Source organism: Schistocerca cancellata, chromosome 6 (assembly GCF_023864275.1).
Source record: "Schistocerca cancellata isolate TAMUIC-IGC-003103 chromosome 6, iqSchCanc2.1, whole genome shotgun sequence".
NCBI lineage: Eukaryota > Metazoa > Arthropoda > Insecta > Orthoptera > Acrididae > Schistocerca > Schistocerca cancellata.
This window is the reverse complement of record NC_064631.1, coordinates 371,267,032-371,279,369: the sequence shown is the minus strand read 5'-3', so window position 1 is coordinate 371,279,369 and position 12,338 is coordinate 371,267,032. Positions and strand designations below refer to the sequence as shown.

Sequence of the window (12,338 nt, the reverse complement as noted above, 5' to 3'; positions counted from 1 at the left end):
GTGTAGGACAGTAAATCTTTGACGAGGGCTGTTTGGTTAAATCTGGGAGTGGGGCTGAAGGTGAGGCCTTTGGATAGGACAGAGGTTTCGGACTGGGAGAGAGGTTTGGAGGAAAGGTTAACTACTGAATTGGGGTGTTGTGGTTCCAGATTGTGTTGACTGGAATTTTGAGGTTTTGGAGGGAGTGGAGCTGGAAGTGGGAGATTGAGTAGATGGGAGAGACTGGGTTTGTGTGCAATGAGAGGAGGTTGAGGTTTGCTGGAAAGGTTGTGAAGGGTGAGTGAGTTGCCTTTCCGGAGGTGGGAAACCAGGAGATTGGATAGTTTTTTAAGGTGGAGGGTGGCATGCTGTTCTAATTTGTGGTTGGCCTGTAGGAGGATGCTCTGAACAGCCGGTGTGGATGTGGGAGAGGAAAGATTGAGGACTTTTATTAAGGATAGGAGTTGATGGGTGTGTTGATTGGCTGAGTGGATGTGTAGGTGAAGGATTAGGTGGGTGAGGGCAATGGATTGTTCAGTTTGGAACTGGTATAGGGACTGATGGAAAGAAGGGTTGCAGCCAGAGATGGGAACTTTAAGTGTGAGGCCTTTGGGGGTGATGCCAAATGTCAGACAAGCCTGAGAAAATAAAATATGGGAGTGTAATCTGGCTAGGGCGAAGGCATGTTTGCGGAGGGAATGTAAATAAAACTTAATGGGGTCATTGTGGAGGTGTTGTGCGGGTGACATGGTACTAGAAGGTGGAAAGTGTAACATGAGGCTGAAATGAAAATGAAAATAAATATAAATACAAAAATAAATATAAAAAATGAAAATAAATATAAAAACTATAAAAAAAATATAAAATATATAAAAAATTATTTTATTTTATTTTTATAATTATTTTTATATTTTTTATATTTATTTTCATTTTTTTATATTTATTTTTATATTTATTTTATATCTGCAGACATCTGCAGATCATTTTGGTCTGAATGAAATTTACACTTGATAAAGGTGAATCATTATACATAACAGTGCAAGTCATTTCAAGAACAGAGATTGGAGAAGAATTACTCAGCAATGTTTATAAAGAAGGAAACCTAAAGCAATTTTTCATGGTTTCACCACCCAGAAACCTCTCATGTGGCAGCCACGTATGAAATATGAATTTGGAGTGAATAATTTTTACATGAAGATTACCTGAGAAGTCAAGATGTCTTAAGAAGAATAAAACATTTGAAAGAGAACTAATTTACAGAAGAATATTTATGAGTTATTTGCTCAAATGGAAGAATATTTCAATACTTTTACTTGAAATGTGTGGATATGAATTAATGATTGTAGGCTTCATCATCATGTATGTGGGTGCTGCTGTATAGCGATTTACAGAAAACCATATGGTAGTGTGAATTAAGCCTACACTATTTGATCAAAAGTATCTGGAGAACTATTAGTTGATATTAATATGGGATGTGACCATCCTTAATGTTTATGGTGGCTAGAACTCTGCTTGGGACACTTTCAATGAGGTGTTAGAATGTCAGTGGAGTTATGGCTGTCCATTATTCCTTGAGAGCCAAAATCAGAAAATGTAGTGATATTGGAAGCTAGGATCTTTTACGAAGTCAAGTGTTCTAACTTACCCCAAGAGTTTTCCAATAGGCTCAACTCAGGACTGAGCAGGCCAGTTCATTTCAGGAAAACCATGTTCCACAAACCATTGTCTTACAGAATCTACTTTATAACAGGGGGTATCGTGCAGAATAAACAATCATCATTTCAGCACTGTTCCTCTGCTGTAGGCAGTACACAATGCTGTAAAATGTGTTCACATCCTTCTGTCTGTAATGTTTTCTGAAGTGCAATAAGAGGGCCACACCCTAACCACAAAACACATTGCCTACCATAATGCCACCCCCTCCAGGGTTCACAGTTGGCACTACACAAAGTCAGGTAACATTCTCCACATATTTGCTAAACTAAAACCCTTCCGACGGATGCCACAGGATATTGCATCAGTCACCACTCTGAATCATTTGGTTTGAGTCATCCTCTGTCCAGTGACATTGATCTTCATGCCACCTCAAGTGTCACTTAGCACTGAATGCAGAAATGTGTGACTTACAAGGAGCTGCTCGAGCATTGTACCCCATCCATTCTTTTTAACTATCTACGCACAGTCATTGTGTTTGATGGATGGCTGGTAGTGCTTTGGAACTCATGAGTGACCCTTCCATTGATTTCATGCAATTTTTTACACCAAAACACCACAAGACTCACTGTTCCCTGTCCAAAAGTACATGATGTCTACTTGGTCTTGGTTTAACTGTAGTTGTTCCTTCACATTTCCACTTCACAGTCACATCATGAACAGTCAACTTGGGTAGCTTTAGGTAGTTTCACATGTCCCTGATTGATCTATTACTCAGGTGACATCCAATGATTAGTCCACATCTGAAGTCACTGGGCTCTCCTGTCTCACCCATTCTCATGTTACTGCTCCTCTACTGACAACACAATACACCCTGCCTCCTTTTATCCTGGCAGGCCTGCTTCTTATGACATTAAGTGCTCAATTCTGCATTACATGGGGGTATCCAGACACATTTATCAGATAATGTACATAATGTTAGATTAGATTATATTAGTTTTTCGTAACATAGATCCGTGCTGAGGAGATCCTCATGGATGTGGAACATGCCCTTTTTTTTCCACACCACGAAAGAGCTGATGTTAAATGGAAATGATATAATTTTTTTATAATATAACAAAATTGTATTAAGTGCTGTATATGTCAACTGGGAATTTTTTTAAAATATTGATAATGAATTACAGAAGAAATGAAAGTGAATTTCTCTGGACAACATTATTAAAGAATACATTGCCAAGAAAATCAACAGCATGAAAAATAGGCCATTAAGTATTATCTAACAATGCAGCACGTAGAAAGATGATTTTCCATACATTGAATAAATTTAAATTAATTTAAATTGGCCTTCAGCAAATGTAAATCAGAGGTTGCTTGCCAAAAACAAATACAGAAGATTAGTGTGTATTGTAAGTTTATCGGATGCAAACTCAATCTGCAAGATCTGTTAAAAAGAGCAATGACATAGAAAGCAGCAGGTACACTCTTCGAATTTAACATTGATTAGCAGCCTGCAACTCCCAGTCAGCAGTTTCTACATGATGCACATAGGTAGCGCAGTCAGCAATCAACACACATCATTTAAGAGCTATAATATGATTCAGATGACAACCAACAATGACAACCAGGACTGCATGACAACTCCAGATGATGGGCAGACGCAGTCAGTGCTTTGTATATGATTTCTCAGTGGGGTTCACTCTATTAAAACCTGGTGGGTTCTCTTCCTTTAACCCTGGAGCAGGTGCACCTATATCTAAAGTATGCCAACCACAAATAACATTGTATTATATCATTCCATTGTCGTTTTACAATTGTGAGCTCATACGTAATCCTTCATTATTCCTTCAGCTAACACAATGATAAAGTTGTGCTGTTGTATGTACAAACATAGCAGCCGTAATTTAAGCAGCGCGCAAACTGAGAAAAAAATTATTATCTGTGCAAAAAAGATACCCCAGATTCTTAGCTAAGAGCACAATCCCACAATGAGGCAATTGTATATGAGATGATTAATGACTGACTAAGCATGTGGCTGGCATCTGATGCAACTGTGCTGTTTAATGCTGTGATTGGGTCATTACTGAGGGGTAACACTTGCATGCAGAGACAAAATGATACAACGACAGTTTTTGTTATTATTGTTTAATTAAACAGTGATTTAACTCATATTTATTTATTGAAATAACCCTTTTGGAAGGTACAGTAAATCAACTTTGGTTTTTCTTCTTTGTGTTTCATTTTCATTGCTCCTGGACTTCCTTCATCCTCTGACAGTGTCGTTCCTTTTCTTCCTGGGTCCACTTTCATCCTTTTGCAGACCTCTTTCTTTCCTGAAATCATGCCTTTTGTGTGGCTTCTCTAAAAAGTATTCTGATATCTATTATGTCTATTCTAATTCCTGTGTTTTTCATATCTCTGTCAGTTCCAATGAAACATGTGGGTTTGGATTTGTAGCTGTTCAGTAAGTTGAAGATCTGACTGGTCAGTCCGTTGTTATCCATTTGGTATATGTGGCCATAAAACTATAGTCTTCTTTTTCTCATTGTATCAGTTAGCTTTTCCATTTTCAAATAAAGCTCTCTGTTTGATCTTAATTTATATTTAATTTTACTATTACATCTAGGTCCCAGTATTTTCCTTAGAATTCTTCTTTCAACTTTTCCTAGTTTTTCCAAGATCTCAAAATCTTGTTAATTTATGTATTTCTCCTGCATACAGTTAGTCATGCCTTACCTCTGTTTAATAGTGTCTTAGTTTTGTGCACCAGGATAAAGCTTTTTGTTATATATATTTTTTGTCATTTGGATTGACCTTTCCATTTTATGCACTCTGTTTTCTAAAGCCATCTTTTCTTTTGTGTTACTTGCTATCTGTTCTCGTTATTTAAAACAGTTTGTTTTAGATACTGTGTTTTTATGAATTTTAGAACTTGGAAGGGCATCATCAATATTTGTCATGAAATGTGTTTTTTCAAATGATATTTTTATCTGCTTGTTTCTGTAGTTCTGTGATTTGTTCTTTGGCACTATGTAGTGAGTCATTAATTAATCTGCAAAAACTGGACAATCCATGGTGATTTTATTTCTGTTTCTTCCTCATTGAACAACCTTAGTATTGATGGATTTTCTTCTTTCTCTCACTACCTTCTCGCAGGTGCAGTTAAAAAATAGGTGTGATAAACCATCACATCGTACTCCTCATTTTATTTCAAAAGGTTTAGACAGTTCCTCCATAAATTTTATTCTTGATGTCATGTTTGTTACAATTCATTTAAATATTATTGATGTTTTATTGTTGACCCCAATTTCCTTTAAAATGCTGATTAGTGTATTTTTATCAAATGATTAAAGTGCCTTACCACATATTTCAAGTTTCTGATTTTCCTCATTTCTATTGTGTTCTTTAGATTTAGTATTTGCTCTGTACAAACCCTTCCCTTCCTAAATCTTTTTTGATGTTCTCCTAGTGCATTGAATCATATTAATTTTTCATTCTTTTCTTTTCTTATATATAAGCTATGTGTAAATTGAATGAGTTATAGACCCTGTCAAAGGTAATTAACAAGTTGTTTCGTAGCAAGGATAATGTTTTGATACATCACTAAACATCTGTATGAAACAAAGTAAGAAATATGCTCTTCAATTTATTAACTCATGTATATTCACACTTTTTCTTGGGAAGTGGTAGCGTACAGATGTATGTTAGGATTAATCATGTCAGCATTGTTAAAAATGTGTATGTTAAGTGTTCATTAAAAGTATTATAAAAAGCTATTAAGAAAAGGAGTATTTATTCACACAATTAAAGAGTTCAAATCCTATCTGTTCATCATTTCACTCACCACCGAGATCCTGCATCAGCATTACTACACTCGAGACTAAACACAATGGAATTACTGTGAAGGCAATGATTCAGACTTGATAGGCACCAATTAAACTTGGTTTACTTATACTAAAATATTGTGCTACATGTGACAGATCAATAATTTCAATGGTTGCAGTGATTATTTGGTACTGCACACTACTGGAAGCAACAGTACGTATTGACCTTGAATGTAATGATATTGTAGGTCTGTTGATATTGGTTCAACCAAGACTGTGCACAGATTAATAAATTCCTTCAAACATTTTTCGACTATTCTTTCCAAATCAATTTTGCAACTATTCAAGCAATTATTAATCCATTTCCACCTACCTATTCACTAGTTGTGGGTTGAATATTCCTTCAGCTCTCTTTAAAAGTACCAGGGACATGCTCCTATATGACACTGGTACGAGGGAGATCTCTCTATAATTGTTATGGTAAGTTTCCTTTCCTTTTTCATGTAGTGGATGTAGTAATGCCAATGTCAAGTCTGATGGTAAGCTGTTTGTTGTCCAAATTTCATTAATGATTTCTGTTAGACATAGAATAATGTTGTCACTAGAGTGTTTTCACAACTCAGCAATTATATTGTCTTCTCCTGATGCTTTGTTATTTTTAAGCTGGTTTATGATTTCCTTTCACATTGTTGGCTTTGAGTCTAATTGTATTTGGATTACATTATCAAAAGGAAATTCTTCTTTATGTGGATAATAGTTGTGTCATTCTCTGAAGTAGTCCTTAAGTATTCCGCAGTTCCCATGTTCTTACACTGAAGAGCCCAAGAAATTGGTACATCTGCCTAATATAATGTAGGACCCCCATGAGCACACAGAAGTGCTGCAACACAACATGGCATGGACTTGACCAATATCTGAAATAGTGCCGAAGTGAAATGACATCACGAATCCTGCGGCACTGTCCATAAATCCGTAAGAGTACAAGGGGATGGAGATCTCTTCTGAACATCACGTTGCAAGGCTTTCCAGATATGGTCAATAATGTTCATGTCTGTGGAGTTTGAAGGTCGGCAGAAGTGTTTAAACTTAGAAGAGTGTTCCAGAGCAACTCTGTAGCAATTATGGATGTGTAGGATGTCACATTGTCCTGCTGGAATTTCCCAAGTCTGTTGGTATGCACAAGGGACACGAATGGATGCAGGTGAACAGACAGAAGGCTTGTGGTGTCACCTGTCAGAGTCATATCTAGATGTATCAGGGGTCCAATATCATTCCAACTGCAAACGCCCCACACCATTACATAACCTCCACCAGCTTGAACAGTCCCCTGCTGACATGCAGGGTCCATGGATTCAAGAGATTGTCTGCATACCTGTACCAGTCCATCCACTTGATACAATTTGAAAAAGTGACTCATTCAACCAGGCAACATGTTCATATTTGTCAACAGTCCAATATTGAAGTTGACGGGCCCACACACAGCATAAAGTTTTGTATCGTGCAGTCATCAAGGGTACACGAGTGGGCCTTCAGCTCCGAAAGCCCATAGTGGTGATGTTTCATTGAATGGTTCACACACTGACACTTGCTGATGGCCCAGCATTGAAATCTGCAGCAATGTGCGGAAGGGTTGAATGTTACGTTGAACAATTCTCTCCAGTTGTCATTGGTCCTGTTCTTCCAGTATCTTTTTACAGCTACAGCAATGTCAGAGATTTGATGTTTTACCAGATTCCTGATATTCATGGTACGCTCATGAAATGGTCATACGGCAAAATCCCCACTTCGTCACTACTTCAGAGATGCTGTGTCCCATTGCTCGTGTGGCAACTATAACACCACGTTGAAACTCACTTAAATCTTGATAACTTGTCATTGCAGCAGCAGTAACTGATCTAAAAACTGCACCAGACACTTGTTGTCTTACATAGGTGTTACCAACCACAGCACTGTATTCCACTTGTTTACATATCTCTATATTTGAATATGCACGCCTATACCAGTTTCTTTGGCACTTCAGTGTTTATTTTTAATTGCAATAAATAGTATAGCACCCATACTAAGGACTGCTGTTCAGTGCTCTGCATTAGTGAATAATTTTTCAATTTTCTGCTTGTCCTCCAAGTTTCCTTGGAACCAAACATCACCTGCATCTAACAATCAAGAGGCTGAACGATTGGGTGGAAAACACTGGTTTTAAAATTTTCACTGAAAAATGTGTTCTTTTAACAGTTCAAGTCATTTTTTAATCTTTCTGTTCTTAAAATATTATTTTAAATTTGAAGGAATTGGTAAAGTTTTTGATGATAAACTTACCTGACTGCCATACTTGCCCAATTCTGAGAGCTTGGTTCCTCCGAGCTCTCAATAGTTTAAAGTTTGTTAGGCACAAGGCATGAGGACATGGAAAGATACAGAATGTATCTGCTCCAATGTCAGAGTATTTGCAAGTCTCAGCTCATTTATGGCTGTATGATACACAGAACAGCTTGGTTGCTGAAATCTGAAGACTGTTGATGCTGTCCACAATGAAACAACTAAGATGGTCACACAGAATGATGGTAGTGAACTGTCACTTTCTATAATATAGAGCACGTCATGTGAAAGCATTTAAAATTTATTCAGTATCCCAGGCATATTTACAGCATGCAACTGTTTGCCCTTTATATTTCACTAATCTTTTAGAAGCAATGAGGTCCTCTGGTATTTGTCTAATGAGTTATCTTTTAGAAACTGATGTGACAGATACTAATGTGAAATGCCAAGGTGGGAGTAAATTATCATGTCCATAATTATTTTAGATTTAATAAGCGAAACATCAGAATTTTAAGGCAGTGGATTGGTGCTGGGTAATCCTCTAGGTGTCTCAATTATTTATGCCAACCATGCTTTCAGTAGGTGCCTGCTACACGAATTTACAGTTTATAATGCACAATTTTTCGAAACTTTTTCAGACAATGTGTGCTGATGACAACAGTACTAGGCAAAAGTCTAAATAATTCATATAAAATTATATAAATATAATTTTATGCAAATTAAATGATTTTCATTAGTATATTAGCTGAGATTAAGATAGGAACAATGTGCTGAACTAAAATGACCACGGATAACCTGGGTAATTTGTGAAGACAGCCGTCTTGTCTTAATATATTATCAGAAACACAAGTATAAGAAGTATTATGTACAAGCATAATACGTTTTTGATAAAAAAATTATGGATAGAAGAAATATGTGAATAGTAAAATCAATTTCAGGCAAACAATTTGAATGTGACTGTAGTCTGTTTGCACAACAAGGGCCAGAGGTGCGAGAAATAAAGAGGCAGAGAGAGATACGAAAATTAACAACAAGTGTAGTTTAGAACTAAACAACTTACATCAACAAGTTCTAAACCACGATCAAGATCTCTTTCTACAGAACCAGGACCTTCTGCTTGAAATCGACATGCAAATGCCTCACACCTCTGAGCAAAGTCATCAATCTGCTTCTGTGACATTGTAGCAAAACGTGCTTTCGTTGACTCCAGATTGTATGTACGTCTAATTGATGCCAAATACAGTTCTTCCCATTCCTTCTGCAGCTGATGTGCTTCTATTTCATCCTCATGAGAATACTAAAATAAAACACACACAAAACAATCAATTTTATTAAGATGAAGTACATAGTCTCTTTCAATTAACAATACTGCTTTTCATTTTCCCTAAGAATTAGTTTTAGTTTCATAAAACAATAACAATATTCAAATAGAAGAATTAAAATAACAGATTCATGAAAGTTCTCAAATTTATTAACATGCAAAAGCCCTTGCAATACTGACCGATGACCACAGCAGTCTGGTCTCTTTAATCCCCCAAACCAACCAACCCCCAATAATTTTACTATTGTTAATTAATTTCTTCTTTAGGAGTACCTCTAGGTCAATTTGAATTGCTTAAGTGTAAAAAATTAGAAAACATTCTGGACTTATTATAAACAACCTCAAATAAAATTTCAATGGTACGAAATGTTGTGCTGTTATGTATCATTCCAGAAGAGTGATGTATAAACCTTCATATGTCTTTCCAATGAATGACACCTATGAAAAATAAAATGGTATAACAAATTATTTTATAGCAAATCATGACAACTGTGTGATTTTATTATTTATTTTCATGTGGTGAGTAATATCAAGGGATGCAGGTCTTCACAACATGACAGTGACTGAAGTAATTTTGCGAGAGGAAGTACCTGTGTGGGCATTTCCACACATAATGGTGGTGTGAGATAAAATAGTGCACTGGTCCAGGAAAAAAAGCCAAAGCCAAACAATCATGGGATTAACTTTGGAAGTCATATGAAAATTGTATTGTATATTCATTCCTAATCCTGATTTTGAATCATAAGGTTCTAGTAATGCTCTCAAGTCTGTATTTATAATTAGAAGATCCCTGCCCTGTACTGAATTGCACATTTACAGGTATATCTTATAAGAGTCATAATATTATGAAAAGGTTAGTTGCTACTCGCCATATAGCAGAGATGCTGAGTCACAGATAGGCACAACAAAAAGACTGTAACAAATAAAGCTTTCGCCAGTAGGGCCTTCGTCAAAAATAGACGACGGACCACACACACACACACACACACACACACACACACACACAAATGCAACTCACAAACATAACTGCAGTCTCAGGTAACTGAAACCACACCGCGAGCAGCAACACCAGTGCATGAGGGAGAGGAGACTAGGTGGGGCTAAGGAGGAACCTGGGACAGGAGGGGGAAGGAGAGGGATAGTGGGGTAGGGGTGGCGGATGTGGGGAGCTGCAGGTTAGACAGAGGGCACTGGAGAGTTGGGGAGGGGGTTAGTGGAAAAGAAGAGAAGTAAAAAGACTGGGTGTGATGGAGGAATGAGGCCTATGTAGAGCTGGCATGGGAACAGGGAAAGGGCTAGATGGGTGAGGACAGTGACTAACTAAGGTTGAGGCCACGAGGGTTATGGGAACGTAGGATGTACTGCAGGCAAAGTTCCCACCTGCGCAATTCAGAAAAGCTGGAGTTGACAGGAAGGATCCATATGGCACAGGTTGTGAAGCAGTCACTGAAATAAAAGGTGTCATGTTTGGCAGCATGCTCAGCAACAGAGTGGTCCACTTGTTTCTTGGCCACAGTTTGTTGGTGGCCACTCATGCAGACAGACAGCTACAGCTTGTTGGTTGTCATTTCCACATAAAATGGAGGACAGTGGTTGCAGCTTAGCTTGTAGACCACAAGGCTGGTTTCATAGGTAACTGTGCCTTTGATGGGATAGGTGATGTTTGTGGAGTAGGTGGTGGTGGTGGTGGTGGTGGTGGTGGTGGTGGGAGGATGTATGGGACAGGTCTTGCAGCTAGTAGGTCTATTACAGGGGTATGAGCCATGAGGTAAGGGGTTGGGAGCAGGGGTTGTGTAGGGATGGACGAATATATTGCCTAGTTTTGGTGGATGGTGGAATACCACTGTGGGAGGACTGGGAAGGACAGATGGCAGGACATTTCTCATATCATATTTAAATATGTCTGCTTGTGTCTGTATATGTGTGGATGGATATATGTGTGTGTGCGAGTGTATACCCGTCCTTTTTTCCCCATAAGGTAAGATATATTTTTCCTTCGTGGAATGTTTCCTTCTATTATAACCATATATATATATATATATATATATATATATATATATATATATATATATATATATATATATATATATATATATATATACCTGTTTCCTTCTATTATAACTATATATATATATATATATATATACCTAAAAACAAAGATGATGTGACTTACCAAATGAAAGTGCTGGCAGGTCGACAGACACACAAACGAACACAAACATACACACAAAATTCAAGCTTTCGCAACAAACTGTTGCCTCATCAGGAAAGAGGGAAGGAGAGGGAAAGACGAAAGGATGTGGGTTTTAAGGGAGAGGGTAAGGAGTCATTCCAGTCCCGGGAGCGGAAAGACTTACCTTAGGGGGAAAATAGGACGGGTATACTCTCGCACACACACACATATGTGTGTATATATATATAAAGAAAGATTTGTTTATTTATTTACAGATGTTTTCCAGTGAAGAGGTTGGATGACAGTTGTTGATTGGGAAAGAGTTGTTATAACATAATACTGTTTAACTGTGAACTAATAATAATAACTCAGAAGATTGGGAAAATGCTTAATTGTAGGAATTAATGTACAGTGAATGAATCTGTCATGAGATTGTTCCTCTAAGTGGGGGAAGATGTATTGTTACATATCATTCTGGAAAGGTGATGTGTAACCTTACACTCACCTCTCCAACGAATGATACTCACAAATGATAAAACAGTATAACAAGATGTTTTAGAGAACACCATGACTATTTGTGCATTTATTATTTATTTTCATCTGGTAGGTCATGTCAAGGGATGCACGTCCTCAAGATGTGGCAGTGATTGCAGTAACTTTGCAGTGTTGTCCCAGTGGAGGCTCCCAATGACAGCAGCATGCTTCTATATTACTGCCCCCACCAAACCATCCAACTTTCAACTTTGGAATAGGGAACCAGTGGGACTAGCTATTGTGCCTCCCACTGCGGAGCCTATGGAGTTTGAACATGTGCCCTTCTTTCCCTCCTCACCAGTAGCATATCCCTCACACTCCTGCCAATGTCAGCAGACTAATCATTACCCTAACCTCCACAGTTTGTCATCCTCCCAGCAGAGCAAGCTGCACTGGCGGTCAATCCACTGCCAGGGAATCTTGGGCTTTCTCTGATTCTGCTGTTGCTCGTTACACAATCTAGAGAATGCCAATGGCTATAAAAACATCATATATTCCAGATTTAGTGCCCCATCCAGTGGACATCAAAATTGATGCAGAG

General features: G+C 37.7%; 1 protein-coding gene across 1 annotated transcript in view; it reads right to left on the bottom strand.

Annotated features, from left to right (window-relative positions):
* LOC126088335 (dynein axonemal heavy chain 10) overlaps positions 1 to 12,338 on the bottom strand; it is a 1,153,099-nt gene that overhangs the window by 1,079,932 nt on the left and 60,829 nt on the right. Inside the window, exon 6 of the mRNA XM_049906469.1 lies at positions 8,830 to 9,066. Within this exon, the coding sequence (XP_049762426.1) occupies positions 8,830 to 9,066 (237 nt within the window). The remainder of the gene's footprint in view (positions 1 to 8,829; positions 9,067 to 12,338) is intronic.